This window comes from Thunnus albacares, chromosome 2 (genome assembly GCF_914725855.1).
Source record: "Thunnus albacares chromosome 2, fThuAlb1.1, whole genome shotgun sequence".
NCBI classification, from domain to species: domain Eukaryota; kingdom Metazoa; phylum Chordata; class Actinopteri; order Scombriformes; family Scombridae; genus Thunnus; species Thunnus albacares.
In genome coordinates, this window is record NC_058107.1 from 10,988,221 (window position 1) to 11,014,954 (window position 26,734).

Below are 26,734 nucleotides of genomic sequence, written 5' to 3' on the forward strand. Positions count from 1 at the left end.
TGCAACAACATTTTTGAAATGTGATTCTTGTGTAAATACGGGTCAGATTTAACCCGGAACATCCTCTATGTACAAAAATATGTATCAGCTGCACAAACATTTTAAAAAAGGTTGAAATCAGTTTAGGAAAGTCACTTCAGGAAAAGTAACATTTCAGGCTAAAAGAAAAGTGTTTAGATGGTGTTTAGGGTGTTTTTACTGCTCTCAAATGTAAAAATTGGTCAAATTTGACCTGGACAGTATGTAAGGGTTAAACAAAACTTTTACTGTATTTAGACTCTGCTGCTGGCCTGCATCAGCACAGCTCAGATTATGTCCTGATGTTCACTTCAGTCAGTTTCAGACTGGTCTCAGTGGGACTAATTAGAAGTGACCTGGTGGACCTTGCAGGTGTGGGAGTACAGGCTCAGCAAGTTTTGTGTCTCCAACAAGTATTTTATTGATTACGGTGCTGTTTGAAATCTTCAAATACTCCACTACTCTTTTCTAAACGTATTCTTTAAATCATCCAAGTTAGTGCTGCTTTGATGTTTGCACTTTCAAAAAAAGTAAGTAATGTCTCTGATATGATGTCTTTGGTTTCAAACTGGAGGGTAGATGGGTGCTGAGAGACAGCCTATTTATGACGATATTGATCTTGAGTAAATATTTTGTGTCCTGCTGTGCAACTGTCTCTCATGTAGTTATTATCCCTTATCAAATCACTTTCAATAAAGGACAATACTTGACCCATATGGTGCTGGCAGTATGTTCAATGAAAGTAGCTGCAATCTCATCAACAAGATGAAACCTGCAGAACTGTCTCGTGTGTTTGCCGAGTAACAGCAGAGTGACAGACAGATTGAACTACTTTGAAAAACACACTTTCCATTGGAGATAAGACTATGGCCACCTCATGTACTCGTCAGCAGGATATTACATGCTGTTGTATCACTGTCTAATCTCCATGATGAATGCACTTCGATTTGTTATTGAATTTGTTTAAATTCCATACACAAACGGCAAACACATGTGTCGCTTGGTCAAATAATTTTCATGTTGCTCATTCATCCATGAATGAGCGCTTTTATAATCCAGAAGAGATTGTGGAGTGTGGGTGAAACAAGTCAAGCAAGCAATGAGCTACGACAATACAATAAATTGCCCTCGGACATGTCCTCATAGTGAACAAACACAATAAAGTTTAGTAAATTACAATAAATTACTCTACCGACAGGATCTGATCTAGCCTTATTGAAACACTGTAGAAAACATCTCAGCAGCAGTTAGGGTGGTTGTAAAAAAATATATATACAAAGTTTAGATTTTCTGGCAGATTATTTTATCAGACATGCACTAAAACATTACAGCAATGAAAGAGTAGAAGCTTCAATGATGGAGGTTTATGTTGTTCTCTAGTGCCATCTGGTGGTCAAGCACTGAGCTCCTGATCTGCTGGGGTTTATACTTTTAAATAGTTTTTATTTTTGTAAAAATGTTTTCCTCACAATAAAACTCAATGTCCTTTGCTTCCTGTAAAGAACAGGTAACATATTTTCTCTCACTCTACATATATACAGTACCCCTCTACAAATGTATGACCTTTGTATGGTGTTGACTGGATCAATTTGACCCAAGAAGTTTAGGTTCAAATGATTTACAACCTGAACAGAACGTAAGAGTTAAACACACCACATATATTGTATTTAGACTCCGCTGCTGGCCTGCATCAGTGCAGCTCAGATTATGTCCTTATGTTCACTTTTATTATTTCAATCTGTTTCAGACTGTTCTCAGTGAAACTAGCTAGAAGTAATTACTACCAGGTTATAACCTGGTGGACTTTGCATATGTGGGGGACAACCCCACATGTGGGGTCCTACATGTCTTCATAACACAGACTCACCTGTTGGGTGTGAGAGGGTGAATTTTTAATGAGGTAGAATTTAAAGTTTTAAAGAAAAAGTATGTGAAGTGTTGTTGCTTCTTTATTATTATTATTATTATTATTCAAAATGACAATTATGTCTTGGGTGAACACCAATAATGGGTTCAAAAAGTGAATACCACACATGTCTTAAATGGATGGACATATAACATCTTAAAAATTGTGTTAATCTGTCAAAACCACAAAGGCATTTAAAAAAAGTTGTTTTTTAAATATATATCAAACAGTACAACTATAGGCCTACCTGGTGGTTGTTTTTCTAACATGATTGTTGAACTGATTCTTTGAATTGAGTCTTTTATTTAGTGATATTTGCTGTTGATATGGAGCCCATACAATCATTAAATGTTTGACTACTTCACACTGATCACTCGTATTAAATTCACTCAAGTTTTACATTCAGCTTTGTATCAACCAGTCAAGCAATTCATATACGCTGTTAGTTTGGGTGGAAAAAAGGACAGTACTATAAATATATATATAAAATCATTAGTGTGTGTATATCTAGGGTATACAGACAACAGACATTTCAAAATGTTATTTAACTTTATTTTATTTGAAATGTAAAGTAACATTGACACAATTTAAAAGAATCAAGGGACAATATAGTGTCCAGTTCATCTGAGCTGCATGTTTTTGAAGTGTGGGAGGAAACCAGAGCACCCGGAGTAAACCCACGCAGGCAGGAGGAGAACATGCAAACTCCACACGGAGAGAAGGCCCTGATCATGCAGAGAAGACATCAGCACTTTCCTCCTGTGAGCCACAATGCCGCCCATGAAAATGAGGAAACAGGGAAATGTGCTAGTAAAAGTAGATAGGTAGAGGAAGGGAGATAAGGTGAGACATGGTAGATGGGTAAAGGAAGGTAAATAAAGAAGAGGTAGGGTAGGTAAAAAGGATGGGGAGGTAAAAGGAGGAAGGAGAGGAAGGGTGGGGATGTAAAGGATATGAAATAAAGGAAAGGAAGGGTTGAGAGAAAAAGGAAGTGGAGAAAAATAGAAGGAAAATGAAAGAGATGTAAAGAATACGAGGAGGAGAGGAAGGGAGATGAAGATTAGACAGATGAGGATGACTGACAGGAAGGGTGGAGGGGTAAAGAAAGGAAGATGAAGGACAGAAGGGTGGATGGTTAAAGAGAAAAAGATTAAAAGCAAAAGGATAGGTAATGTCAGGAAGAGGCAGAAAGGTGGAGATGTGAAGGGTAGAAAATTAAGTATGGAGAAGTAAAGGAAAGAAGAGGAAGGATATTGTCAGTGGGGTAGAGGGGTAAATGAAGGATGAAGAGGAAGGTAGAGAGCAAATTTATAATAAAAATTAACAAGAGGAGAAGAGGAGATGTAAAGGTGGAAGTGAAAAGAAGGGTGGGTGGATGAGAGAGGGAGTGAGTGTGAGCTGGAGGAAGTCTGGAGAAGAACAGGAAGGAGGGCACAGAGGAAAGGAGGTAGAATGAAGGAGAGGAGGATGGATGAGAGGAATGGAGATGAAAGAGCAATGGTGGAGAGAAAACTGATATAAAAGCTGGAGAGATACAAGAAGAACAATGAAGGATAGGAAGAGTTGAGGGGAGAAGAAGGAAGATGAAAGACAGGAATTATAAAAATGATGTGTTTGAGAAATAGAGAAACTAATGTGAAGAAGGAAAAGGGAGGGAAATGAATAAGAGGACAGAATGAAATGTAAAGGATAAAAGATGATGGAGAAGAGAGGTGGATGGGAGAGTGAGTGGGTGAAGAAATGAGAGAGAAGGATGATGTTCAAAGGAAGAAAGTGGAAGAGTAAGAAAGATGCAGGAGAGGAACAGATGAGGGGAGTGAGAGAGAGAAGGAAGTGAAGGGGGAGAGAGGTGAAGGAAAGGGAGGAAAATTACAGATACAGTTGAAAGAAGGTAAAGGAGAGAAAGGATGGAGAGGAAGAAAAGATGAAGGAGCTGGATGATAGAAGGTAGAGTGGTATAGGAAACAAGATTAAAGTAGAGATGTAAAAGAAGAAAAATAGGCTGGAGAGGTAAAAGGAAAATGGAAGGAAAAGAAAGGAGAGGCTGGGTGGAAGAAAGGAAGATGAAGGAGTAGGATAGGTAAGAGAAAAGACTGAAAGGTTGAAGAGGAAAAGGAAAGAATGTGGAGGATGGAAGGAGTATGAAAGGGAAAGTAAGAAGAATGAAGGACAGGAAGAGAGGAGATGTTAAGGGTGGAGGATGAAGGAGAGAAAGATGGAAAGGCTTGAGAATCTAAGGATAAGAGATGAAGGATAGAAAAAGTGGAGGAAAATGAAGGAAGATGAAGAGAAAGGGTGGATGTTAAAGAATAGCATAAAAGTAAAGTTAGGAGATGAAGGAGGAGAAGGGTGGATGAGCAAAACCAGAAAGATGAAGGACAGGAGGAATGGAAAACAAAGAATATGAGTTGGAGGAGATGGAGGGTGGAGAGGTGAAAGAGAAAACATTAATGAGAGGAAGAGTAGATGAATTAAGGAGCGAGATGGAGAGTGAATCAGTAAAGAAATGAGAGAAAGGCCAGAAAGATACAGGAAGAATGATGAAGGACAGGAAGGGTTGAGGGGAGAAGGAGGAAGATGAAAGACAGGAACATAAAGAATGAATTATATAAATCATGTGTTTAAGAAATAGAGAAAGGAATATGAAGAATGAAAAGGAAGGAAATGAATAAGAGGACAGGGAGAAATGTAAAAGATAGAAAAGGTAGATTAAAGAAGTGGATTAAAGAAAGGGTGGATGGGTAAAATAAAAATGAAGGAGAGGAAGAATGAGAATAAAAGAGTTGAAAGAGATGAAAGTCAGATGGATAAATGAAGGAAAATAAAAAGGTAAGAAAAGTTTGATAGTAAAAGGTTGGGAAATGAAGGAGATGAAGAGTGGAGATTTAAAGTAAGGAAGATGGAGCAAGAGATCACTGAAGGAATGGAAGGGAGGAGATGTGAAGGACAGCAGATGACAGAGGAAGAGTGGTTAAAAGAAGGTAAAGGAGTGAAGGTGGAGAGGTAGATAAAGGAAGATAGGAGAGGGAAGAAGAGGATGGATAAGGAGTTATTAGAAAGAAGAGAGATGGGAGAAGTGGAAAGATGAAGGAGAGGAGGGTAGATGGAAGAGGGAGATGTAGAAGGATGGAAAGGTAAAGGAGAGAAGTAATGGGGGAGGAAGAGTTGATTGATAAATGAAAGAAGATGGTGAGAGATGAAGGTACATAAAAGAAGATGAATGATAGAAGGGAGAAGAGGAAGGGTGGAGAGCTAGAAGAGAAAGATCATGGAGAGAAATGAAAACCAAAAAGAAGGGTGGATGGTAGAAGGAGGACACAACAGATGGAGAAAAGAACAAAGTTGAAATAGACAAAAGGTGGATTGAGAGAAAAATGGAGAGGAAGAGTGAAGGAGATGAAAGATGAAAAGGGTTGAGAATCTAAGGATAAGAGATGAAGGATAGAATAAGTGGAGAGGAAAATTAAGATGATGAAGAGAAAGAGTGGATGGTGGAAAGAATAGAAGAAGAAAAAGAAAAGAATAGTGTAAAGGTAGGAGATGAAGGATGAGAAGGGTGGATGGGTAAAGTGAGAAAGATAAAGGACAGGAGGAATGGAGAACAAAGAATTTGAGTTGAGGGAGATGGAGGGTGAATAGGTAAAGAAACGAGAGAAAGGCCAGAAAGATACAGGAAGAATAATGAAGGACAGGAAGGGTTGAGGGGAGAAGGAGGAAGATGAAAGACAGGAATTATAAAAATGGTGTGTTTGAGAAATAGAGAAATATGAAGAAGGGAAAGGAAGGAAATGAATAAGAGGACAGGAGGAAATGTAAAGGATTTCAGAAGAGAGGTGGATGGGAGAGGGAGGAAGATGTAGGAGAGGAAAAGTTGATGAGACAGGGAGATGAAGAAATGAAGGAAAAAAGGACAGGAAGGTGGAGATGTAAATAATGAGATAAAAATAGGAAGGGTAGATGGTTACATAGAAGATAAAAAAAATCCCTTCCATCCATGAAGCACTGAAAGGATGAAGAGGTAAAGGAAAGGTATGAAAATGGACAGGAAGGATTGCAGAGCAAGGTAGAGAAAAAAATAGAAAGGGTGAAGAGGTAAAAAAGGAAGGAATAGAAAGGAGAGGCTGAGTAGATGGAAAGCAGAGGAAGGAAGAAGAAAGGAAAATCAAGTGAAGGAGGATGGGAGAGAGCCCTACCTCCCATCCATGAAGGAAAAATGATGGAGATGAAGATGGAAAGGAAAAGTAGTGGAAGAAGAGATGAGGGATAGAAAGGTACAGAGTTAGACAAAAGGAGGATGGAAGGATCATTTAAGAGAAAGAAAGAAAAAAGACAGGAAGAGTAGAGGAGTAAAGGAGAGAGGGTGAGAGAAAAACTAAGTTTAAAGATAAAACGGTGGAAGATGATAGAATATAAAGGAAAGGAAAAGTGGATGGATGAAACAGGGGGATTAAGGAGAGAAAGAATAGAGAGGAAGATGAAGGAGCAGGATAGGTAGAGGGTGGAAAGGTATAGGAAATAAGATTAAAGGTAGGAAGCATGGAGATAAGATAGGAAATAAAAGAGAAAGGGTGAAGAGGGAAAGAACGAGGATGGAAGGAGTATGAAAGGGAAAATAAGAATAAAGGACAGGAAGAGTGGAGATGTTAAGGGTGGAGGATGAAGGAGAGAAAGATGGAAAGGCTTCAGAATCTTAGGATAAGAGATGAAGGATAGAAAAAGTGGAGAGGAAATGTTAAAGAATAACGTAAAAGTAAAGTTAGGAGATGAAGGAGGGGAAGGGTGGATGAGCAAAACCAGAGAGATGAAGGACAGGAGGAATGGAAAACAAAGAATATGAGTTGGAGGAGATGGAGGGTGGAGAGGTGAAAGAGAAAACATGAATGAGAGGAAGAGTAGATGAATTAAGGAGCGAGATGGAGAGTGAAAAGGTGAAGAAATGAGAGAAAGGCCAGAGAGATACAGGAAGAATAATGAAGGACAGGAAGGGTTGAGGGGAGAAGAAGGAAGATGAAAGACAGGAATTATGGAAATGGTGTGTTTAAGAAATAGAGAAAGGAATATGAAGAAGGAAAAGGAAGGAAATGAATAAGAGGACAGAGGGAAATATAAAGGATAGAAGATGATGGAGAAGAGAGGTGGATGGGAGAGGGAGGTGTTCAAAGAGATGAAATGTACATAGATAAATGAAGGAAGATAAAGATTTTGCAGTAAAAGGATAGAAGATGAAGATAAATAAAAGATAGAAAAGAGAAGAGGGAAGGATGGAGAGGTACAAAAATGCAAAAAACATGACATCAAGCTTTCACATTCAGATACATATACAGAGACCCTCCTCCCCCTCACTACAAACAGCCCCGTCTATACACCAACAATATCATTTAGCAGACTGTAATAAACATATTCAGCCCTGAGATAGAAAGGATAGAAAGATGAAGGAAGCTGAAAGAGAAAACTTGGATGGAGGAAGATGTAGGAGAGGAACAGTTGAGGGGAGAGAGAGAAGGAAGGGAAAGGTGGAGACGTAAAGGAAAAAGGAGGAAAATTACAGAAATGGCTGAAAGTAGGTAAAGGAGAGAAAGGATGGAGAGGAATAAAAGAAGAGGAAGTAGCTGGATGATAGAAGGTAGAGTGATATAGGAAACAAGATTAAAGTTAGGAAGTGTGGAGATGTAAAAGAGGAAAAAGGATAAAAAGGGTGGAGAGGTAAATGGAAAATGGAAGGAAAAGAAAGGAGAGGCTGGGTGGAAGAAAGGAAGATGAAGGAGTAGGATAGGTAAGAGAAAAGAGTGAAAGGTTGAAGAGGAAAAGGAAACAATGTGGAGGATGGAAGGAGTATGAAGGGGAAAATAAGAAGAATGAAGGACAGGAAGAGAGGAGATGTTAAGGGTGGAGGATGAAGGAGAGAAAGATGGAAAGGGTTGAGAATCTAAGGATAAGAGATGAAGAACATAAAGAATGAATTAAAGAGATAGTGTTGAGAAATAGAGAAAGGAATATGAAGAAGAAGGAAAAGGGAGGGAAAGAAAAATGGAGAGAGAATGGAGATGTTAAGGGTGGAGGATGAAGGAGAGAAAGGGTGGATTGGAGAAGGAGATGAAAGATGGAAAGGGTTGAAAATCAAAGAATAAGAGATGAAGGATAGAAAAGTGGAGAGGAAAATGAAGGAAGATGACGAAGAGAAAGGGTGGATGGTTAAAGAATCAAGAAAAAGAATAGTGTAAAAGTAGGAGATAAAGGACGGGAAGGATGGATAGATAAAATGAGAAAGATGAAGGACAGGAGGAATGGAAAACAAAGAATAAGAGTTGGAGGAGATGGAGGGTGGAGAGGTGAAAGAGTAGATGAGTTAGGGAGTGAGATGTAGAGAGTGAGTGGGTGAAGAAATGAGAGAAAGACCAGAGGGATGGATAGGAAGGGTTGAGGAGAAAAGAAGAAAGACAGGAACATAAAGAAAGAATTATAGAAATGATGTAGTTGAGAAACAGAGGAAGGAATATGAAGAAGGAAATGGGAGGGAAATGAATAAGAGGACAGGAAATGTAAAGATAGACGGAGAAGAGAGGTGGATGAGAGAGGGAGGAAGAAAGGGTGAAGGTAGAGGAATAAAGAACAGACAGGTTGGAAGAAGGAGAGAGACAAAAGATTAAAGAGGAAGAGTAGATCAGTTAGGGAGCAACATAAAGTTTAATGAATGAAAGATGGAAAGTGACTGGGAACAGAAACAAGAGGAAAGGTAGATGTGAAAGACTGAGAAAGATGCAGCTGAGGAAAAGTAAAGAAAGGAGTACAGGAAAGGTGAAGAGAGAAAAGAACAAAGTTGAAAAAGAAAAGGTGGATTGAGAGAGAAAGATAGAGTGGAAGAGAGGAATTTTAAAGAAAATAAGATAGAGATGGGAGAGGGTCCTACATCTCCATGATAGAAATGAAGGGTATGAAGGAAAATGAAGGAAGTTGAAAGAGACAAAAGTTGGATGGAGGAAGATGAAAGGAAGGGAAAGGTGGAGACATAAAGGAAAAAGGAGGAAAATTACAGAAATGGCTGAAAGTAGGTAAAGGAGAGAAAGGATGGAGAGGAAGAAAAGAAGAGGAAGTAGCTGGATGATGGAAGGTGGAGTGGTATAGGAAACAAGATTAAAGTTAGGAAGAGTGGAGATGTAAAAGAGGAAAAAGGATAGAAAGGCTGGAGAGGTAAATGTAGGATTGAAGGAGGAGGATGAAAGGAACATGGAAGAGGAAAACAAACATGAAGGAGAGAAAAAGTGGAGGGGAGATGAAGGGATGGATGGATGGGAGAGGAAGGAAGAAGGACAAGAACATGAAGGATTTAATGGATAGAGAGGAAAGAAGAAAGATGAAGCTTGGATGGGAGGGAGAGGAAGATTTCGGAAAGAAAAAGTTGACAGGAGAAAGAGAGATGAGAGGAAGGGTGGACAGGAGAATTAGGGACAGAAAGGAGGGATGGTTAAAGGAAGATAGAAATTGTTCTTATCCATGAATGATAGAAAGGTTAGAGGGGGCAAAGAAAAACAATGGATGGATAAGCAGAGGAAGGAAGAAGAAAGAATGGAAAATCAAGTGAAGAAGGATGGGAGAGAACCCTACTTCCCATCCATGAAGGATAGAAAGGCTGAGAGAAAAACTAAAGAAGTTTAAAGAAACAAACAGGGGGATTAAGGAGAGAAAGGATAGAGAGGAAGATGAAGGAGCAAGATAGGTAGAGGGTGGAATGCTATAGGAAACAAGATTAAAGATAGGAAGCATGGAGATGTACAAGATAGGAAATAAAAGAGAGAAAAGGTGAAGAGGGAAAGAATGAGGATGGAAGGAGTATGAGGGAAAGTAAGAAGAATGAAGGACAGGAAGAGTAGAGTTGATGAAGGATAGAAAGATGGAAAGGCTTGAGAATCTAAGGATAAGAGATGAAGGATAGAAAAAGTGGAGAGGAAATGTTAAAGAATAGCATAAAAGTAAAGTTAGGAGATGAAGGAGGCCAGAAAGATACAAGAAGAATGATGAAGGATAGGAAGGGTTGAGGGGAGAAGTAGTAAGATGAAAGACAGGAACATAAAGAATGAATTAAAGAGATGATGTGCTTGAGAAATAGAGAAAGGAATATGAAGAAGAAAAAGGAAGGAAACAAATAAGAGGACAGAGGGAAATGTAAAGCATAGAAGATGATGGAGAAGAGAGGTGGATGATAGAGGGAGGAAGAAGGAAGAGAGGAAAAGTTGATGAGAGACAGAGAGATGAAGAAATGAAGGAAAAAAGGACAGGAAGGTGGAGATGTAAGTAATGATGAAAAGAAGGGTGGATGGTTAAATGAAAGAAGATTAAAAAAATCCCTTCCATTCATGAAGAACTGAAAGGCTGAGAGAAAATTAAGGAAGATTAAAAGATACAAACAGTAGAAGATGATAGAATATAAAGTAAAGGGAAAATAGATGGATGAAACAGGGGGATTAAGGAGAGAAAGAATAGAGGAAAATTAAGGAGCAGGATAGGTAGAGGGTGGAAAGGTATAGGAAACAAGATTAAAAGAAGCATGGAGATATAAAGGACAAGAAATAAAAGAAAGGGTGAAGAGTGAAAGGAAATAATGTGGAGGATGAAAGGGAAAATGAGAAGAATGAAGGACAGGAAGAGTGGAGATGTTAAGGGTGGAGGATGAAGGAGATGAAAGATGGAAAGGCTTGAGAATCTAAGGTTAAGAGATGAGGGATACAAAGAAATGAGAGAAAGACCAGAGAGATACAAGAAGAAAGATGAAGGATAGGAAGGGTTGAGGCGAGAAGAAGGAAGATGAAAGAAAGAAAGAAAGAAATAGAGAAAGGAATATGAAGAAGAAAGAAAAGGGAGGGAAATGAATAAGAGGACAGAGGGAAATGTAAAGGATAGAAGATGATGGAGAAGAGAGGTGGATGGGAGAGGGAGGAAGAAGGAAGAGAAGAAAAGTTGATGAGAGACAAGGAGATGAAGAAATGAAGGAAAATTAAAGACATGAAGGTGGAGATGTAAATAATGATAAAAAAAGAAGGGTGGATGGTTAAATAAAAGATTATTATAGATTACTTCCATTCATGAAGAATTGAAAGGATGAAGAGGTAAAGGAAAGAAAGATGTAAGGAAAGGAAGGAAAATGGACAGGAAGGATGGTAAAGCAAGGAAGAGAAAAGATAGAAAGGGTGAAGAGGTAAAAAGGGAAGGAAAAGAAAGGAGAAGATGGTTGGATGGATAGCAGAGGAAGGAAGAAGAAATGAAAAATCAAGTGAAGAAGGATGGGAGAGAGCCCTACCTCCCATCCATGAAGGACAGAAAAGTCAATTATAGTGGAGGAGAAAGAGGAAAGGTCATTAGGTAAAGGAAGCAAGGTGGAAGAAAAGAAAAGAAAGTGATGATGAGAGGGTGGATGGTAGAAGTAGGAAGGTGAAGGCTAGAAATTTTGGAGATGTGAAGGGAGGAAGATGGAAGATGAAGGATGACTAAAAAGGATGCAATACAAAGGAGAAGGAAGTAAAGGGAAGGTGGAGAGGCAAAGGAAGGAGAGGAGAGACAGTAAGATCAAAAGGATGAGAGAGGAAGAAGAAATGAGGAAGATGGACAGAAAACAAAGTAGAGGGAGGGTAAATAAGAAAGATAAAGCAGGTGGAGCAGTAAAGGAAAAAGATGAGGGATAGAAAGGTGGAGAGGTAGAGGAAGGAAGTTGGAAAGAGCATTTAAGGGAAAGAAAGAAAAAGACAGGAAGAGTGGAGGTGTAAAGGAGATAGGGTGAGAGAAAAACTAAGTTTAAAGATAAAACGGTGGAAGATGATAGAAGATAAAGGAAAGGAAAAGTGGATGGGTGAAACAGAGGGATTAAGGAGAGAAAGATAGAGAGGAAGATGAAGGAGCAGGATGGGTAGAGGGTGGAATGCTATAGGAAACAAGATTAAAGATAAGAAGCATGGAGATGTACAAGATAGGGAATAAAAGAGAGAAAGGGTGAAGAGGGAAAAGAAATAATGAGGATGGAAGGAGTATGAGGGAAAGTGGAGAGGAAGAGTGGAGATGTTAAGGATGGAGGATGAAGGAGAGAAAGGGTGGACCGGAGAAGGAGATGAAAGATGGAAAGGGTTGAAAATCAAAGAATAAGAGATGAAGGATAGAAAAAGTGGAGAGGAAAATGAAGGAAGATGGGATGAGAGAGGTAGGAAGAAGACAGACAGGAACATGAAGGATTTAAAGGGTAGAGAGGAAAGAAGAAAGATGAAGCTTGGGTGGGAGGGAGAGGAAGATTTAGGAAAGAAAAAGTTGATAGGAGAAAGGGAGATGAGAGGAAGTGTGGAAATGAAGGAGAATTAGGGACAGAAAGGAGGGATGGTTAAGGGAAGATAAAAAATCCTCTTATCCACAAATGATAGAAAGGTTAGAGAGGGAGAAGAAAAAAACAAAACAATGGATGGATAGCAGAGGAAGGAAGAAGAAAGAAAGAAAAATCAAGTGAAGAAAGATGGGAGAGAACCCTACTTCCCATCCATGAAGGATAGAAAGGCTGAGAGAAAAACTGAGGAAGTTTAAAGATACAACAGTAGAAGATGACAGAATATAAATGAAAGGAAAAGTGGATGGATGAAACAGGGGGATTAAGGAAAGAAAGAATAGAGAGGAAGAAAGGAGGATGGAAGAGCAGGATAGGTAGAGGGTGGAGTGGTATAGGAAACAAAAATAAGGATAGGAAGCATGGAGATGTAAAGGATAGAAAATAAAAGAAAAGGTGAAGAGGAAAAGGAAGGAATGTGGAGGATGGAAGGAGTATGAAAAGGAAAATAAGAAGAATGAAGGAGAGAAAGAGTGGAGATGTTAAGGGTGGAGGATGAAGGAGAGAAAGGGTGGATTGGAGAAGGATATGAAAGATGGAAAGGGTTGAAAATCGAAGAATAAGAGATGAAGGATAGAAAAAGTGGAGGAAAATGAAGGAAGATGATGAAGAGAAAGAGTGGATGTTAAAGAATCAAGAAAAAGAATAGTGTAAAGGTAGGAGACAAAGGACTGGAGGAATGGAAAACAAAGAATGAGTTGAAGGAGATGGAGGGTGGAGAGGTGAAAGAGGAAACAAAAGAGAGGAAGAGTAGATGAGTTAGGGAGCAAGGTGGAGATTGAGAGAGTGAATGGATAAAGAAACGAGAGAGGGGCCAGAAAGATACAGGAAGAATAATGAAGGATAGGAAGAGTTGAGGGGAGAACTAGGCAGATGAAAGACAGGAACATAAAGAATGAATTAAAGAGATGTTGAGAAATAGAGAGAAGAATATGAAGAAGCAAAAGGAAGGAAATGAATAAGAGGACAGGGGGAAATGTAAAAGATAGAAGATGACAGAAGAGAGGTGGATGGGAGAGGGAGGAAGATGTAGGAGAGGAAAAGTTGAGAGACAGGGAGATGAAGAAATGAAGGGAAAAATGGACAGGAAAGTAGATCAATAAACAGAAAAACAGTAAAGACAGAAGATGAAGGAGGGGAAGGATGGACGGGTAAAATAAGAAAGATGAAATAGAGGAGGAATGGAGAATAAAGGTTAGGAGTTAAAGGAGATGGAAGGTGGAGAGGTGAAAGAAAACATGAAAGACGAAGAGTAGATGAGTTAGGGAGTGAGATGAGATGAGAGTGAATGAATAAAGAAAAGAGAGAAAAGGATGATGTCTAAAGGAAAAAAGTGGAAAAGTGAGAAAGATGCAGGAGAGGAACAGTTGAGGGGAGTGAGAGGGAGAAGGAAGTGAAGGGTAGAGAGGTAAAGGAAAGGGAGGAAAATTACAGATACAGTTGAAAGAAGGTAAAGGAAAGAAAGGATGGAGAGGAAGAAAAGATGAAGTAGCTGGGTGATAGAAGGTAGAGTGATATAGGAAACAAGATTAAAGTTAGGAAGTGTGGAGATGTAAAAGAGGAAAAAGGATAGAAAGGGTAGAGAGATAAATGTAGAAAAATGGAAAGACACAGGAGAGGTTGGGTGGAAGAAAGGAAGATGAAGGAGTAGGATAGGTAAGAGAAAAGAGTGAAAGGTTGAAGAGGAAAAGGAAACAATGTGGAGGATGGAAGGAGTATGAAAGGGGAAGTAAGAAGAATGAAGAACAGGAAGAAAGGAGATGTTAAGGGTGGAGGATGAAGGAGAGAAAGATGGAAAGGCTTGAGAATCTAAGAATAAGAGATGAAGGATAGAAAAAGTGGAGGAAAATGAAGGAAGATGAAGAGAAAGGGTGGATGGTTCAAGAATCAAGAAAAAGAATAGTGTAAAGGTAGGAGATGAAGGACAGGAGGAATGGAAAACAAAGAATGAGTTGAAGGAGATGGAGGGTGGAGAGGTGAAAGAGAAAACAAAAGAGAGGAAGAGTAGATGAGTTAGGGAGCAAGGTGGAGATGGAGAGAGTGAATGAGTAAAGACATGAGAGAAAGACCAGAGAGATACAGGAAGAATAATGAAGGATAGGAAGAGTTGAGGGGAGAAGTAGGCAGATGAAAGACAGGAACATAAAGAATGAATTAAAGAGATGATGTTGAGAAATAGAGAAAGGAATATGAAGAAGCAAAAGAAAGGGAAATGAATAAGAGGAAAGGGGGAAATGTAAAGGATAGAAGATGACAGAAGAGAGGTGGATGGGAGAGGGAGGAAGATGTAGGAGAGGAAAAGTTGATGAGATACAGGGAGATGAAGAAATGAAGGAAAAAAGGACAAGAAAGTAGATCAATAAACAGTTAAGACAGAAGATTAAGGAGGGAAGGGATGGATGGGTAAAACAAGAAAGATGAAGGAGAGGAGGAATGTAGAATAAAAGGATAGGAGTTGGAGATGGAGATGGAGGGTGGAGAGGTGAAAGAAAACATGAAAGACGAAGAGTAGATGAGTTAGGGAGCGAGATGTTGATGGAGAGAGTGACTGAATAAAGAAATGAGAGAAAAGGATGATGTCTGAAGGAAGAAAGTGGAAGAGTGAGAAAGATGTAGGAGAGGAACAGTTGAGGGGAGTGAGGGAGAGAAGGAAGTGAAGGATGGAGAGGAAAAGGGATGAGAGAAAGTTGGTGGGAAAGAAAGGAAGACGGAGAGGTAAAAGAATATCAAGGATAGGAAGTGGAGAGTAAATAATGAGATGAGAAAGAAGAAGGACAGAGAGGAAGGAAGTTGATGATAGAACAAATGGAAATGAAAATGAAACAACAGGTAGAGTGGAGAGGAGTGAGGAGGATTAAGAAGATGAAGAACAGAGAGGAAAGGAGGGAGAATGAAGGAGAGGAAGGGTGGATGAGAGGAATGGAGATAGAAGAGCAATGGTGGAGAAACAACTGATGTAAAGGCTGGAGAGATACAAGAGGAATGATGAAGGATTGGAAGGGTTGAGGGGAGAAGAAGGAAGATGAAAGACAGGAACATAAAGAATGAATTAAAGAGATGGTGTGTTGGAGAAATAGAGAAAGGAATATGAAGAAGAAAGAAAAGGGAGAGAAAAGAATAAGAGGACAGGGGGGAATGTAAAGGATAGAAGATGACAGAAGAGAGATGGGTGGGAGAGAGGAAGATGTAGGAGAGGAAAAGTTGATGAGAGGCAAGGAGATGTAGAAATTAAGGAAAAAAGTACAGGAAGAGTGGAGATGTTACGGGTGGAGGATGAAGGAGAGAAAGATGGAAAGGCTTGAGAATCTAAGGATAAGAAATGAAGGATAGAAAAAGTGGAGAGGAAATGAAGGAAGATGATAAAGAGAAAGGGTGGATGGTTAAAGAATCAAGAAAAAGAAAAGTGTAAAAGTAGGAGATAAAGGACAGGAAGGTTGGAAGGGTTTAAAGAGAAAGATGAAGGACAGGAGGAACGGAAAACAAAGAATGAGTTGGAGGAGATGGAGGGTGGAGAGGTGAAAGAGAAAACATGAATGAGAGGAAGAGTAGATGAATTAAGGAACAAGATAGAGAGTGAATAGGTAGAGAAATGAGAGAAAGGCCAGAAAGATATAGGAAGAACGATGAAGGACAGGAAGGGTTGAGGGGAGAAGGAGGGAGATGAAAGACAGGAACATAAAGAATGAATTAAAGAAATGGTGTGTTTAAGAAATAGAGAAAGGAATATGAAGAAGTAAAAGGAAGGAAACGAATAAGAGGACAGGGGGAAATGTAAAGGATAGGAGAAGAGGTGGATGGGAGAGGGAGGTGTTCAAAGACATGAAATGTACATGAAGAAAGATAAAGATTATGCAGTAGAAGGATAGAAGATGAAACTAAATAAAATATAGAAGAGAAGAGGGAAGGGTGGAGAGGCATTTCAACAAAAATGCAAAAACATGACATCAAGCCTTCACATTCAGATACATATACAGAGACCCTCCTCCCCCTCACTACAAACAGCCCCGTCTATACACCAACAATATCATTCAGCAGACTGTAATAAACATATTCAGCCCCAAGATAGAAAGGATAGAAAGATGAAGGAAGCTGAAAGAGAAAACTTGGATGGAGTAAGATGAAAGAAAGTGATGGTGAGAGGGTGGAGGGTAGAAGTAGGAAGGTGAAGGATGGAAATTTTGGAGATGTGAAGGGAGGAAGATGGAAGATGAAGGATGCAATACAAAGGAGAAGGAAGGAAAGGGAAGGTGGAGAGGCAAAGGAAGGAGAGGAGAAACAGTAAGATCAAAAGGATGAGAGAGGAAGAACAGAAATGAGGAAGATGGACAGAAAACAAAGTAGCGGGAGGGTGGGTAGGGGAGGGAGGGTAAATAAGAATGTTAAAGCAGGTGGAGCAGTAAAGGAAGAAGATGAGGGATAGAAAAGTGGAGAGGTAGAGGAAGGAAGTTGGAAAAAGCATTTAAGGGAAAGAAAGAAAAGGACAGGAAGAGTGGAGGTGAAAAAGGTGGAGGATGAATGAGAGAAAGGGTGGATTGGACAAGGAGATGAAAGATGGAAAGGGTTGAAAAAAGGATAAGAGATGAAGGATACGAAGAAAGACCGGAGAGATACAGGAAGAATGATGAAGGATAGGAAGGGTTGAGGGGAGAAGAAGGAAGATGAAAGACAAGAACATAAAGAATGAATTAAAGAGATGATGTTGAGAAATAGAGAAGAGAATATGAAGAAGAAGGAAAAGGAAGGGAAATGAATAAGAAGACAGGGGGAAATGTAAAGGATAGAAAATGACAGAAGAGAGGTGGATGGGAGAGGGAGGAAGATGTAGTGGAAAGGAAGAGAGGAAAGTAAGAAAAATGAAAGAGGAAGAGTGGAGGTGTTAAGGGGTGGAGGATGAAGGAGAGAAAGGGTGGATGGTTAAAGAATAAAGAAAAAGAATAGTGTAAAGGTAGGAGATAAAGGACGGGAAGGTCGGATGGGTAAAACGAGAAAGGTGAAGGACAGGAGGAATGGAAAATAAAGAATGAGGTGAAGATGAATGATGAAAGATGGAAAAAGGTTGAGAAGGAAAGGATATGAGATGAAGGAAAGAAACAGTGGAGAGAAAAATGAGGGAGGATGAAGAAAAGGAAGAGTGGATGTTAAAGACAGTAGATCAAGCAACAGAATAGCGTAAAGATAGGAGATCAAAGAGAGGAAGAGTGGATGGGTAAAACAAGTGAAAAAAAATGGAGGAAGGAGGAATGTAGAATAAAGGATAGGAGTTAAAGGAGATGAAAGGTGGAAAGAATGAACAGGTAAAGAAACAAGAGGAAAGGTAGATGTTTAAAGGGAGGAAGTTGAAGACTGAGGAGAGATAGGTCACAGAGAGAAGAAGAAGGACAGCAAGGGTAGATGAGTGAAGGAGGGAAATGAAGGAGAAGAACAGTATAAGGTAAGCGAACGATGCTTCCCTGCCTGTTGGAGCCAGTCAGACGGTAGCGTTGTTGTCTTTGCCGTCACCGTCTGCCTTCGTCTTCTTTGTGAGGCTTTTTTTCTCCAAGGCAAGCTTCTGAAAAGGTTGTGTCCACCTTTCTGATGCAAGCCCTCTATCTCATCTCTCCTCCTTCTGCAGCTGACAGAAAGTTTGAAGGTGCCTCCACTTCCATTTCTGCAAGCAGCATCACCACCCTGGACTCTCCTATAAATGCCAAAAAGACAGAAATATATGGAAGTGTTAAAAAAAAAAACAAAAAAAAAACAGAGAGACACAGCCAGGAATCAATATTAGATTTCGACTCTGCACCTCCACACAGGTGTTTTCACTTATTCTTGAAATGATTAGGTGTAGAGGGAGATTTCGGTCAAACAAGCTCTATACACAGCCAGAGTCCAGAAAAAAAAAAATGACATCGCAGTAGGAAAAGCACAGGTGTAATGTGGCTGAATTAAATTTATCTGATTTGGTTTCAGGGTCCCAGTATTGTGTGTGCTGGCTCACTGTCACACTGTTGGCACACTTAGCAGGAACAGAGCCATCGTTAATGTTATATATATATATATATAAAATAATTAAAATCTCCTGCCAACATTTTACTAAGGCACAGGCATCTCTTAACTTCACTGATTATTATCTTAATTCACATAACTTTTGAATTTTGTGTGAATATGAAGAAACAAACATTGTATTGTCATGTTTGAGTAACATCTGTTTCAGTCCATTCACTTGTGGAGGAAGTATTTCCTGATCATTTACTCAAGTAAAAGTAGCAATACTGCAATAAAATAATACTGTACACCAGTACAAGTAAAAGTCCTGTATTAATTAGTAATTCATATTACCAGTAAAATATAGGCTACTTTAAGTATGAAAAGTAAAAGTACTCATACATGTAACATGCAGCATTTTAATGTTGCTGGTCAAGATGGATCTAATTTTAACTATTTTATATACTGTTGGGTGGTTTAATGTATTGTACAATGAATAATATTTTATATGGTGGAGTAAGAATATAACATTTTCCTTTGAATTATAGTGGAGTGGAAGTATAAAGTAGCATAAAATAGAGATGCTGAAGTACAGTACTTCACTACAGTACTTCAGTGTGTGATCTCCACCACTGAACTCATCTAGCAAACTAAAGCATATGTTTAGTCCACTGCATTTCATAAATAACCTACTAAAATCCTCCATAGATTTATAGTTTATGTAACATTATTGCATTTTGTGTGTGTGTGTGTTTTTATTTAAATACTGCAAACAGAAACACCACACCACCAATACTATTCCTGTCAGTGGTAAATGAGTTTGTTGGAAAATCTAGATCAATGACAGTGTAGTTTTTATACGGTTGAGATGAAAGAATATATAAGATAATATGATGTAATGTGAAATAAGGTAATAGAAAATAAGTAGGAATAGAAATAAGATGAGTAAATTACATGATTTAAACTAATATGAATTAGGCTTTTCACACAAACATTGGTGGTTACACAGTATACTTTCAGTCAATGGGTCAACAGCAGCAGAAAAAAAAATCTGCTTTAGGATCTTGAGATTTAATTTAATGTCACAGTACACACAATAAACATATGTCACAAGCTGGAGAGAAACCCTGTTTCAATCATGAAATCAAACCTGTATTTATTGCATATCAATTAAAATATGCAATAAAGTGTATTTTGGGGGTTGGTTGGGAGCAGATTCTTACACAGACTGACATTATTTTTTTTAAGTGAGGCATTAACTTTAGTTATCAAACTGTATGAAAATCCATATGCTTTCCAGAAAAAGACAACATTTAATTAATTTGTTGAAACCTGAGGCAAATACAAAGACATGAGAGAAAAAGTAAGCTGTCCCAGATAAGTGCAATCCTAAATTACAGTCAATGTTTGCCCAAAGGTTTGCCATCTTCAAATGAGAAAATCTTACCATGCTTCTCCCGCTGTGTCTACTCTCCATGTGTATCAACCGAACAAAGATCCCATCGAATATGAGGAAACAGATGACTGAAGATTTGAAGATATATTCCCACTGAAAAAAAACTGCCTTTCCTGTTCAAGATCTGAGTGAGACTGAGTGGACAGTGTAGAATTTTTACATTATGATAATGTGCTGGTAGTTCTAGAATTCGCATATATTAGAATGCTCATTATGATATTCTTTATGCATTCCGTCTCACAGCACAGAAAATGCTGCTTTTAAAACATTTTACTGTCAGAAAACAAATAAAACTCTTGTGCTGCTGTTTGAAGCAGAAGTGGGAACATGACACTGTTGAGCAAGTCACAAGTAGTCAAGTCTTGACTCTAAAGTCAAGACAGACATGTTCAAGCCCCAGAAAACAAAAGCCACATAATGAGCTCATGTGTTTGTGTGACATTTTAAGCACATTTCTGTCCAGTCTGTTTGACTGCAACATGCATAAAAATGCTTCTTTTTTTACAAAAAATCATTTAAAAATCATTTGACATTTTTCTCTGTTGCTGGTTTAAAAAACGCTACACACCTGTCATTTTTGGTTTGTGTACACAAAAAAAAAGAAAATTAAGACTATGCACAGTAAACTATTTTTAGTTGAAACACCAAACTATTGCTGACACACTGCATAACTTTCAAATGCACTATAATACACTCTAGTCTTCTTGCTTATGGGCAGTAAGTGGTTGACAAAACCATGCTGTACATAAGAATATTATGAACTATCCTGAATAAAAGACTCAGGCTGTTTGTTCTACAGTTCATCATTTTACACTCATGCAGTCCACGTTGTTATGTTTGCATAAAGCATCACCTGAAAGCCACTGTATTATGTTTATATTTGACATTTCAGATGCTGTAGACTTGATTCTTGGCCAAACCTAAGTATTGTTTGTGTAAGCGACGTGGGTGTGAGTGAGGGAATAAATCAGTCCAATACGTTCTGGGTTCTCCTCATAACTTTAGTCACCTTCAACAAACACAGCTCAGTCCAGTCATCACACACTTCTCATTCTCTTTCTCCCCTTCTCTCCCCTCAAAACTCTACCCACTGTCTGAACAGCGCCGCCAAGCGGCTGACACTACAATATCACCCAAACACTGCATCACTAAACATATGCAAACAGGCAATGTTCAACAAAACACAGTAAACTGATGTTTAACCTTACGTTTACACAACTTTTGCCCATAAGACACAACTTCACTCTTACACATCGTCCCCCCCTTACACAAGAAGCGTCCTCGCTTCCAAATAGGTGTAATGAAATTGTCACTACTTTGCTTAACAACAATATAAACAGATGACATTGGCAAAACAACAACAAAGAACAGTGGAACAGAATACATTTTTTTTTCCTTGTGTTTGCCTATAACATCTCTGTTTTTTTTTTTTTTTAACTTGTACTTCTCAATCAAGCATATGACACAGACCACAGTTCATTCAACAGTCCTGTAACGCACTGGGGGACGTACACAACGACCTGACTTAGTCCTTACTCCCGTGAAAGGCTGAACTGCCGGAGACAGTTCACTGGAATGTCCTGTGGCAACATTGTCTCCCACCTGTGTTGTGGTGCTAGTAGCACTCTGGGGCAGAGGGCAAACATTTGTCTGATCCCTACACTGTAAAATGTAATTAGTTGGCGTTACTCAAAAAAAATATGCAAACTCATTGCCTTAAACTAACTGAGTTAAGTAAACTTGATTAAGTTAAGTATATGTAACTTACTAAATATAAGTGTGCAGTACTTGTGAGAACTTGTTTATAATAAGTTTACTAAACTAAACTAAACATGATTATTTTGAGTTCACAGCTCTTGAATTAACTTGCTGGTTATGACTGCATTGGACTTAAAATAAGTAATTTATTGTAACTTTATTGTATTGAAATTAACTCGTCAATTCTGAGTCTTCAGTACTTAAAATAACTTTGTTATCATCTCTTAATTTGAAAGAAAAAAATACTGCGAAAAAGAATGTCATCTGCATTCAATTTATTTAAAACGTGTACAGAATTAACAGTATGCAGATTTTGTGCTCACAATTTTTGATGGATTATGTGCTGGTCACAGTATCCAAATATCCAACATATCACATTTCTTTTAACACGTTAATACCTGAATTCACAAGGCACTATTGTAAAAAAAATTGAAATGAAATGAAAATGTTTTCACGTCACTCTTGAACATTTCAAAATGCTAAAAGCAAACCTCTCTTCCTGTCATAAAAACATTAACAGTATGCAGACTTACTGTGAATCTTAACACGCACAATTTATGCTGGATTACAGGTATTTGCTGGCTAGATCATCCAACATATCACATTTCTTTTTAATCAACATTTTAACATCAGAATTCACAAGAAGGCATTATTGTAAAAGCACTCAACAGGTCTGAGTATCAATTGAACAATGAAATGATGATTATATTTTCACTTGACTCTTAAACAGTTCAAAATGCTGTTTATAAAAGCATCAAACGCCTCTTCTCTGTCATAAGAACATTAACGGTATGCCACATTATCCAACATATATTTCTTTTTACACAACATTTTAACACCTGAATTCACAAGAGGGCACTATATATACCACCAGCATAAAAGCACTGAACAGATTTGAAAATCAACTCAACAAATAAACTGCATCTAGGCAGCTCTTAAAATGTTCAAAATACTGTTTAGTTAAGGCATCTCTTCTCATGTCTCTGTCATAAGCAGTTCTTGAGTGCTACCTCACATCTGACTCCTCATTCGTCAAACAACATGTTTTTAACTGTTAACAGTTTTGGGGGGAGGGCTTTGTTTCCCAAACCAAGCATTACACTTTGAATGAATTTGAATGTGTTTCCAACACATTTTGGGTAATCGAGGTTCAAGGCATATGTGAGGCCAAATATGAGGCAAAATGCCTGTGGCAAGTCCCGAATTTTGTCCATCACAATACCTCCCTCAAGGACGATGGCTGTGGACACGGGCTGCTCAGGATCGTCTTCACTTAGGATGGTCAATACACCGACTGTGACATTGTCTATGGCCTCATCTTTCGTTGTCTCCTGCAAAGAAACAAACAATCAGCAAAACAATGTGTAGTCAGGAAGTATTTGGATAGTTAGACACTATGATCATTATAAACTATACACTAAGATCTGCGATGGAGAGACAAAAAATGAACAATAGAATAACAATCAATAGCTACAATAACACCCTCTAAATTTGAAATGAAGTGAAAGATAAGACAGTAAAGGAAGGCCTACATTAATGAATACAGGCAGAAATGTGAGGGACATATATCTTTGATGTCGGTATTACAAGTGAATATACTGCATTTTGTGCAAGTACTTACAAAACATGTCTTATAGAACTTGTTTGGGTCATCACCAAAGACGATGGGAAGGCCTTTGAGGACCACGGAGCGTCTTGCAGTTACATCCGATGACTTATAAGACAGAGACAGAAAACATCAATTAGAATAAAAAAAGTCAGACAAAGAATGAAAATGTTGGTCTGTAAGTGTATGTAGATGAGAGTAAGAACTTAAAACTTAAATTATTAAATTAATTTCTTACCAAGTTGGCCATTAACTCTTGAATCTTCAGTCCAGCAGCTCCCTTTTTTGACTGCAGGAGTTCAATGATCCGTGGAGTGTGCTTGTCAAGAGACTCAAAGAAACTGCTTTCAAGATGTTTGGTGGCAATTCTGCTAAACTCTGCAAAGACCTAAGAAAAAAAAAGTAGGGCAATGGGGTAGTGGGGGGGCAGTGAGAATACCAGTTAAGTATGGTAAAATCACACACCATACTATTTCATATAAAACTGAATGACATCAATAAATTCTCACTGTAAGAGCAAGAGTTCTTTACTTGAAAAGAACATGTTAACGCATAAACATTTACAAAGACTTATATCTTTGTGAATCTGCAGTGAATTTATTCTTTCTCAAGTTCAATTTTTATTTTGTTTATCTCATCAAACCTGCTTTCAAATATGCAGTCAAGAGTAAAAACTCCCAGTGACCATTCATGACAAAAATAACTTACCTCTCCCTCTGTAAACAGGGCTGGCCACCGTTCCACTATGTCCTGTACAGCAGGCTCCTTTTTCACGATCTCTTGCCGGCGTAGTGAGAATGTCTGGTCCATCAAGTTTGCCATGAGCAAGCCATTGTGTTGTTTTTTCTTCATTTCTTCCACGAGAACGAGTCTGGCACTTTCAAGGCCTTCTTCATTCTGTCTGTCGGGTAAATTGGGGAGATAGTTTGCTTTACAATGCTGTTGGTCAAATACAAGTGAAAACTATGACAAACACATTAGTCACAAAGACAGTTCTAAGGCTGACAGATATGTAGCTTATGAGTCTAACAGTGATCCTATTATCCTTAAAACATTACTGTTTGTCAGTCTTGATGTTAACTAGGTACTAATGGATTTAATTTCAGTTTCAATCTAAACACACACACACACACCTGGATTATTATTTTTTTGAAAGGTTATGTATTACGCGCCATACGAATTAATCACAAACTACATCAACCTCATGTAGGTGTTCCTGTCAGCTGCCAAAGTCACATATGAACAACTAAATCTACATTTTTTTGTGAATATGCTGGAAACTGTCTTAGCCGAGAGGGCTCTCTTCCTGCCTGTGTGTAACGTTACAAAGTCGGATAGACAGAGTTGAGACCGTGATGCTTGCGGACCTGGGCGCAAGCGCCTCGGTCCCGACCGCATCACTGTCGTGCTCAAATGGCGCTAAAGAACACCCACTCGAGTAATATTGCTTAAGTGAACATGACCCACCAGGCATGCACCCTCATGGTTTCACCTAAAAAAAAGCCTACGTTAGCGACAACAACAAAAGCACCTAATTTCACTGACGTTTTGGGATTTTACAACTTTATTCTACGTTTGACAGTTGTGTTTTGCGAGTAACGTGTCCTTGCATCTCCAAGCTAACTTAACTTCTAAGAAAATAACCCCCCTTCCCCCCACCCCCAGCCCTAGACTTGTACTGTGTCTCAAATCACATACTTCTGTACTTACACTTAACATTTTGAGAAAGTAAGTGCGTTCACACTGAGAAGTATGTAAAAATACACTGTGAGTACCCAGATGTTTCACTCGAAACAGTCAAAAAGTTGAGTGTGGAACTATGGACACTTCTCACCCTTAATGGCCGCCATCTTGGCTACGTGGGGGGGGGGGACGGACTACTTTTCAAACTGAAAATCACCACATCACACAAATGTAAGTTATAAATGTGTTTTGAGCACTAAGCACCACTATACTGTTGTTGGATATAAGCCATCAATATATTTTTTGGGTTGATTTAGAGGTCTGTAATTATTTGGTAGCACAAACTATAAAGGCTAACGCTAGCGATTGCTAACGCTAGCTAATGCTAACCCCAAATGACGGATAAGACTATACAGAGACACACGTCCTAACATCGTACATGATAGATAATGTTATCCATCGCTCTATCGATTGTTTTCTGGTCGGTTTCATCGAAAACAAATGCATTGGCCGGGAGAACTGTTAGCGAAACAGCAGAAAATCGAACACACTTGCATAGTTCCCCTTTTAGTCAAGCATGGACTCACCATATCAATGTTCCAAGCAGCAGCAGAACGATAAATCCCAAAATTGAAATAATGGCCGTTGCAGCCGTGTCCAAGTCCAACGACATAGGCATACCGCGCCAAGAGGCAGGTGGTTGATGATCTGTGCAGTGCGCATGTGCAGCCGTTGAACCGTTAGAGGGGGGGGGGGGGGGGGGGGGGGGGGGGGGGGCTGTAGCACTTTGTGGCACTGCCAGCCCTGGTCGTTCAATAAAGTTGTACCAATAATGTTATGTAAAAGCAAGAAAAGAAATTAAGTAAAAAAAAAAATAAAATAAAAAAAATAGAGGAGCATTTTCCTGTGTAAGTGTAAGGAGGTAGAAATAGGAAGTAACTTAACAAGAAAAAATACTTTAAGTGCCAACACTTCTAATATGTAGGGTGTTTAAGTATAAGAGTAAATGCACATAGTTACATGTAACTAAGTACATTAACTCATGACATGAAAAGGCCTAAGTTGCCAGGACTTGTTTTTTCTAAATCAATACAACTCGAGCATACTGAGTTTGGAAGGTTTTTCAACTACAAAGTACAGGTAACTTATTCAAAATGAGTGTTAGCAACATGTTAATAAAAACTGAGTTTAGTACACTCAATACCTTTTATTAAAGCCAATGTTTAGATTTACAGTGTAGGCGCAGTCACAGAGCACCCGGGCTTATTTGGGTGCCTGTATACATAAGGTCTGGAGCCTGAGAGTGCAGTGAGCAGTGGGGGACCTGGGCCGTTTGCTGGTACAGTCAGTTCTGAAGGTGAGGGTGGAACTGGATGTCTGTCAGCTGACCAGGCTGAACGATAAGGTTTCAGGCGATTGTAGTGAATGACCTTAGGTTTAGCTCTAGGGTCCCGTTGATCCAGAAGTTCATAGTCTACTCCAATGTCACCTGTGCCTGAGTCAAGCCGTCGTAGAACTTTAAAAGGGCCGGTCCACTTAGGTGACAGTTTTTGTCTAGCAAGGGCAGTTGAGGGGAGTGAGGGAGAGAAGGAAGTGAAGGGTGGAGAGGTAAAGGAAAAAGAAAATTACAGATACAGTTGAAAGAAGGTAAAGGAAAGAAAGGATGGAGAGGAAAAGGGAGGAGAGAAAGATTTGGTGGGAAAGAAAGGGAGACAGAGAGGTAAAAGAATATCAAGGATAGGAAGTGGAGAGTAAATAATGAGATGAGAAAGAAGAAGGACAGAGAGGAAGGAAGTTGATGATAGAACAAATGGAAAGGAAAATGAATCAAGAACAAGTAGAGTGGAGAGGTGTGAGGAGGATTAAGAAGATGAAGAACAGAGAGGAAAGGAGGGAGAATGAAGGAGAGGAAGGGTGGATGGAGAGGGATGGAGAAGAAAGAGCAATGGTGGAGAGACAACTGATATAAAGGCTGGAGAGATACAAGAA

General features: G+C 38.9%; 1 protein-coding gene across 3 annotated transcripts; it reads right to left on the bottom strand.

The window, feature by feature from the left end:
- Positions 1–21,714: 21,714 nt before the first annotated feature.
- LOC122992243 lies at positions 21,715–25,485 on the bottom strand. 3 transcript variants are annotated; one of them, XM_044365989.1, is made up of 5 exons: positions 25,333–25,485; positions 24,444–24,554; positions 23,301–23,450; positions 23,078–23,170; positions 21,715–22,787 (listed from the first exon to the last, which is right to left on the bottom strand). In XM_044365989.1, exons 2-5 carry the CDS (start codon positions 24,534–24,536, stop codon positions 22,482–22,484), a joined length of 642 nt encoding a protein of 213 aa, XP_044221924.1. In that variant the 5' UTR covers positions 24,537–24,554; positions 25,333–25,485; the 3' UTR covers positions 21,715–22,481. The 3 variants fall into 3 exon arrangements, with proteins under 3 accessions (XP_044221924.1, XP_044221935.1, XP_044221914.1); XM_044366000.1 differs by lacking the exon at positions 24,444–24,554 and adding an exon at positions 23,771–23,824 and having other exon boundaries at positions 25,333–25,483; XM_044365979.1 differs by lacking the exons at positions 24,444–24,554; positions 25,333–25,485 and adding an exon at positions 23,771–23,963.
- Positions 25,486–26,734: the final 1,249 nt, after the last annotated feature.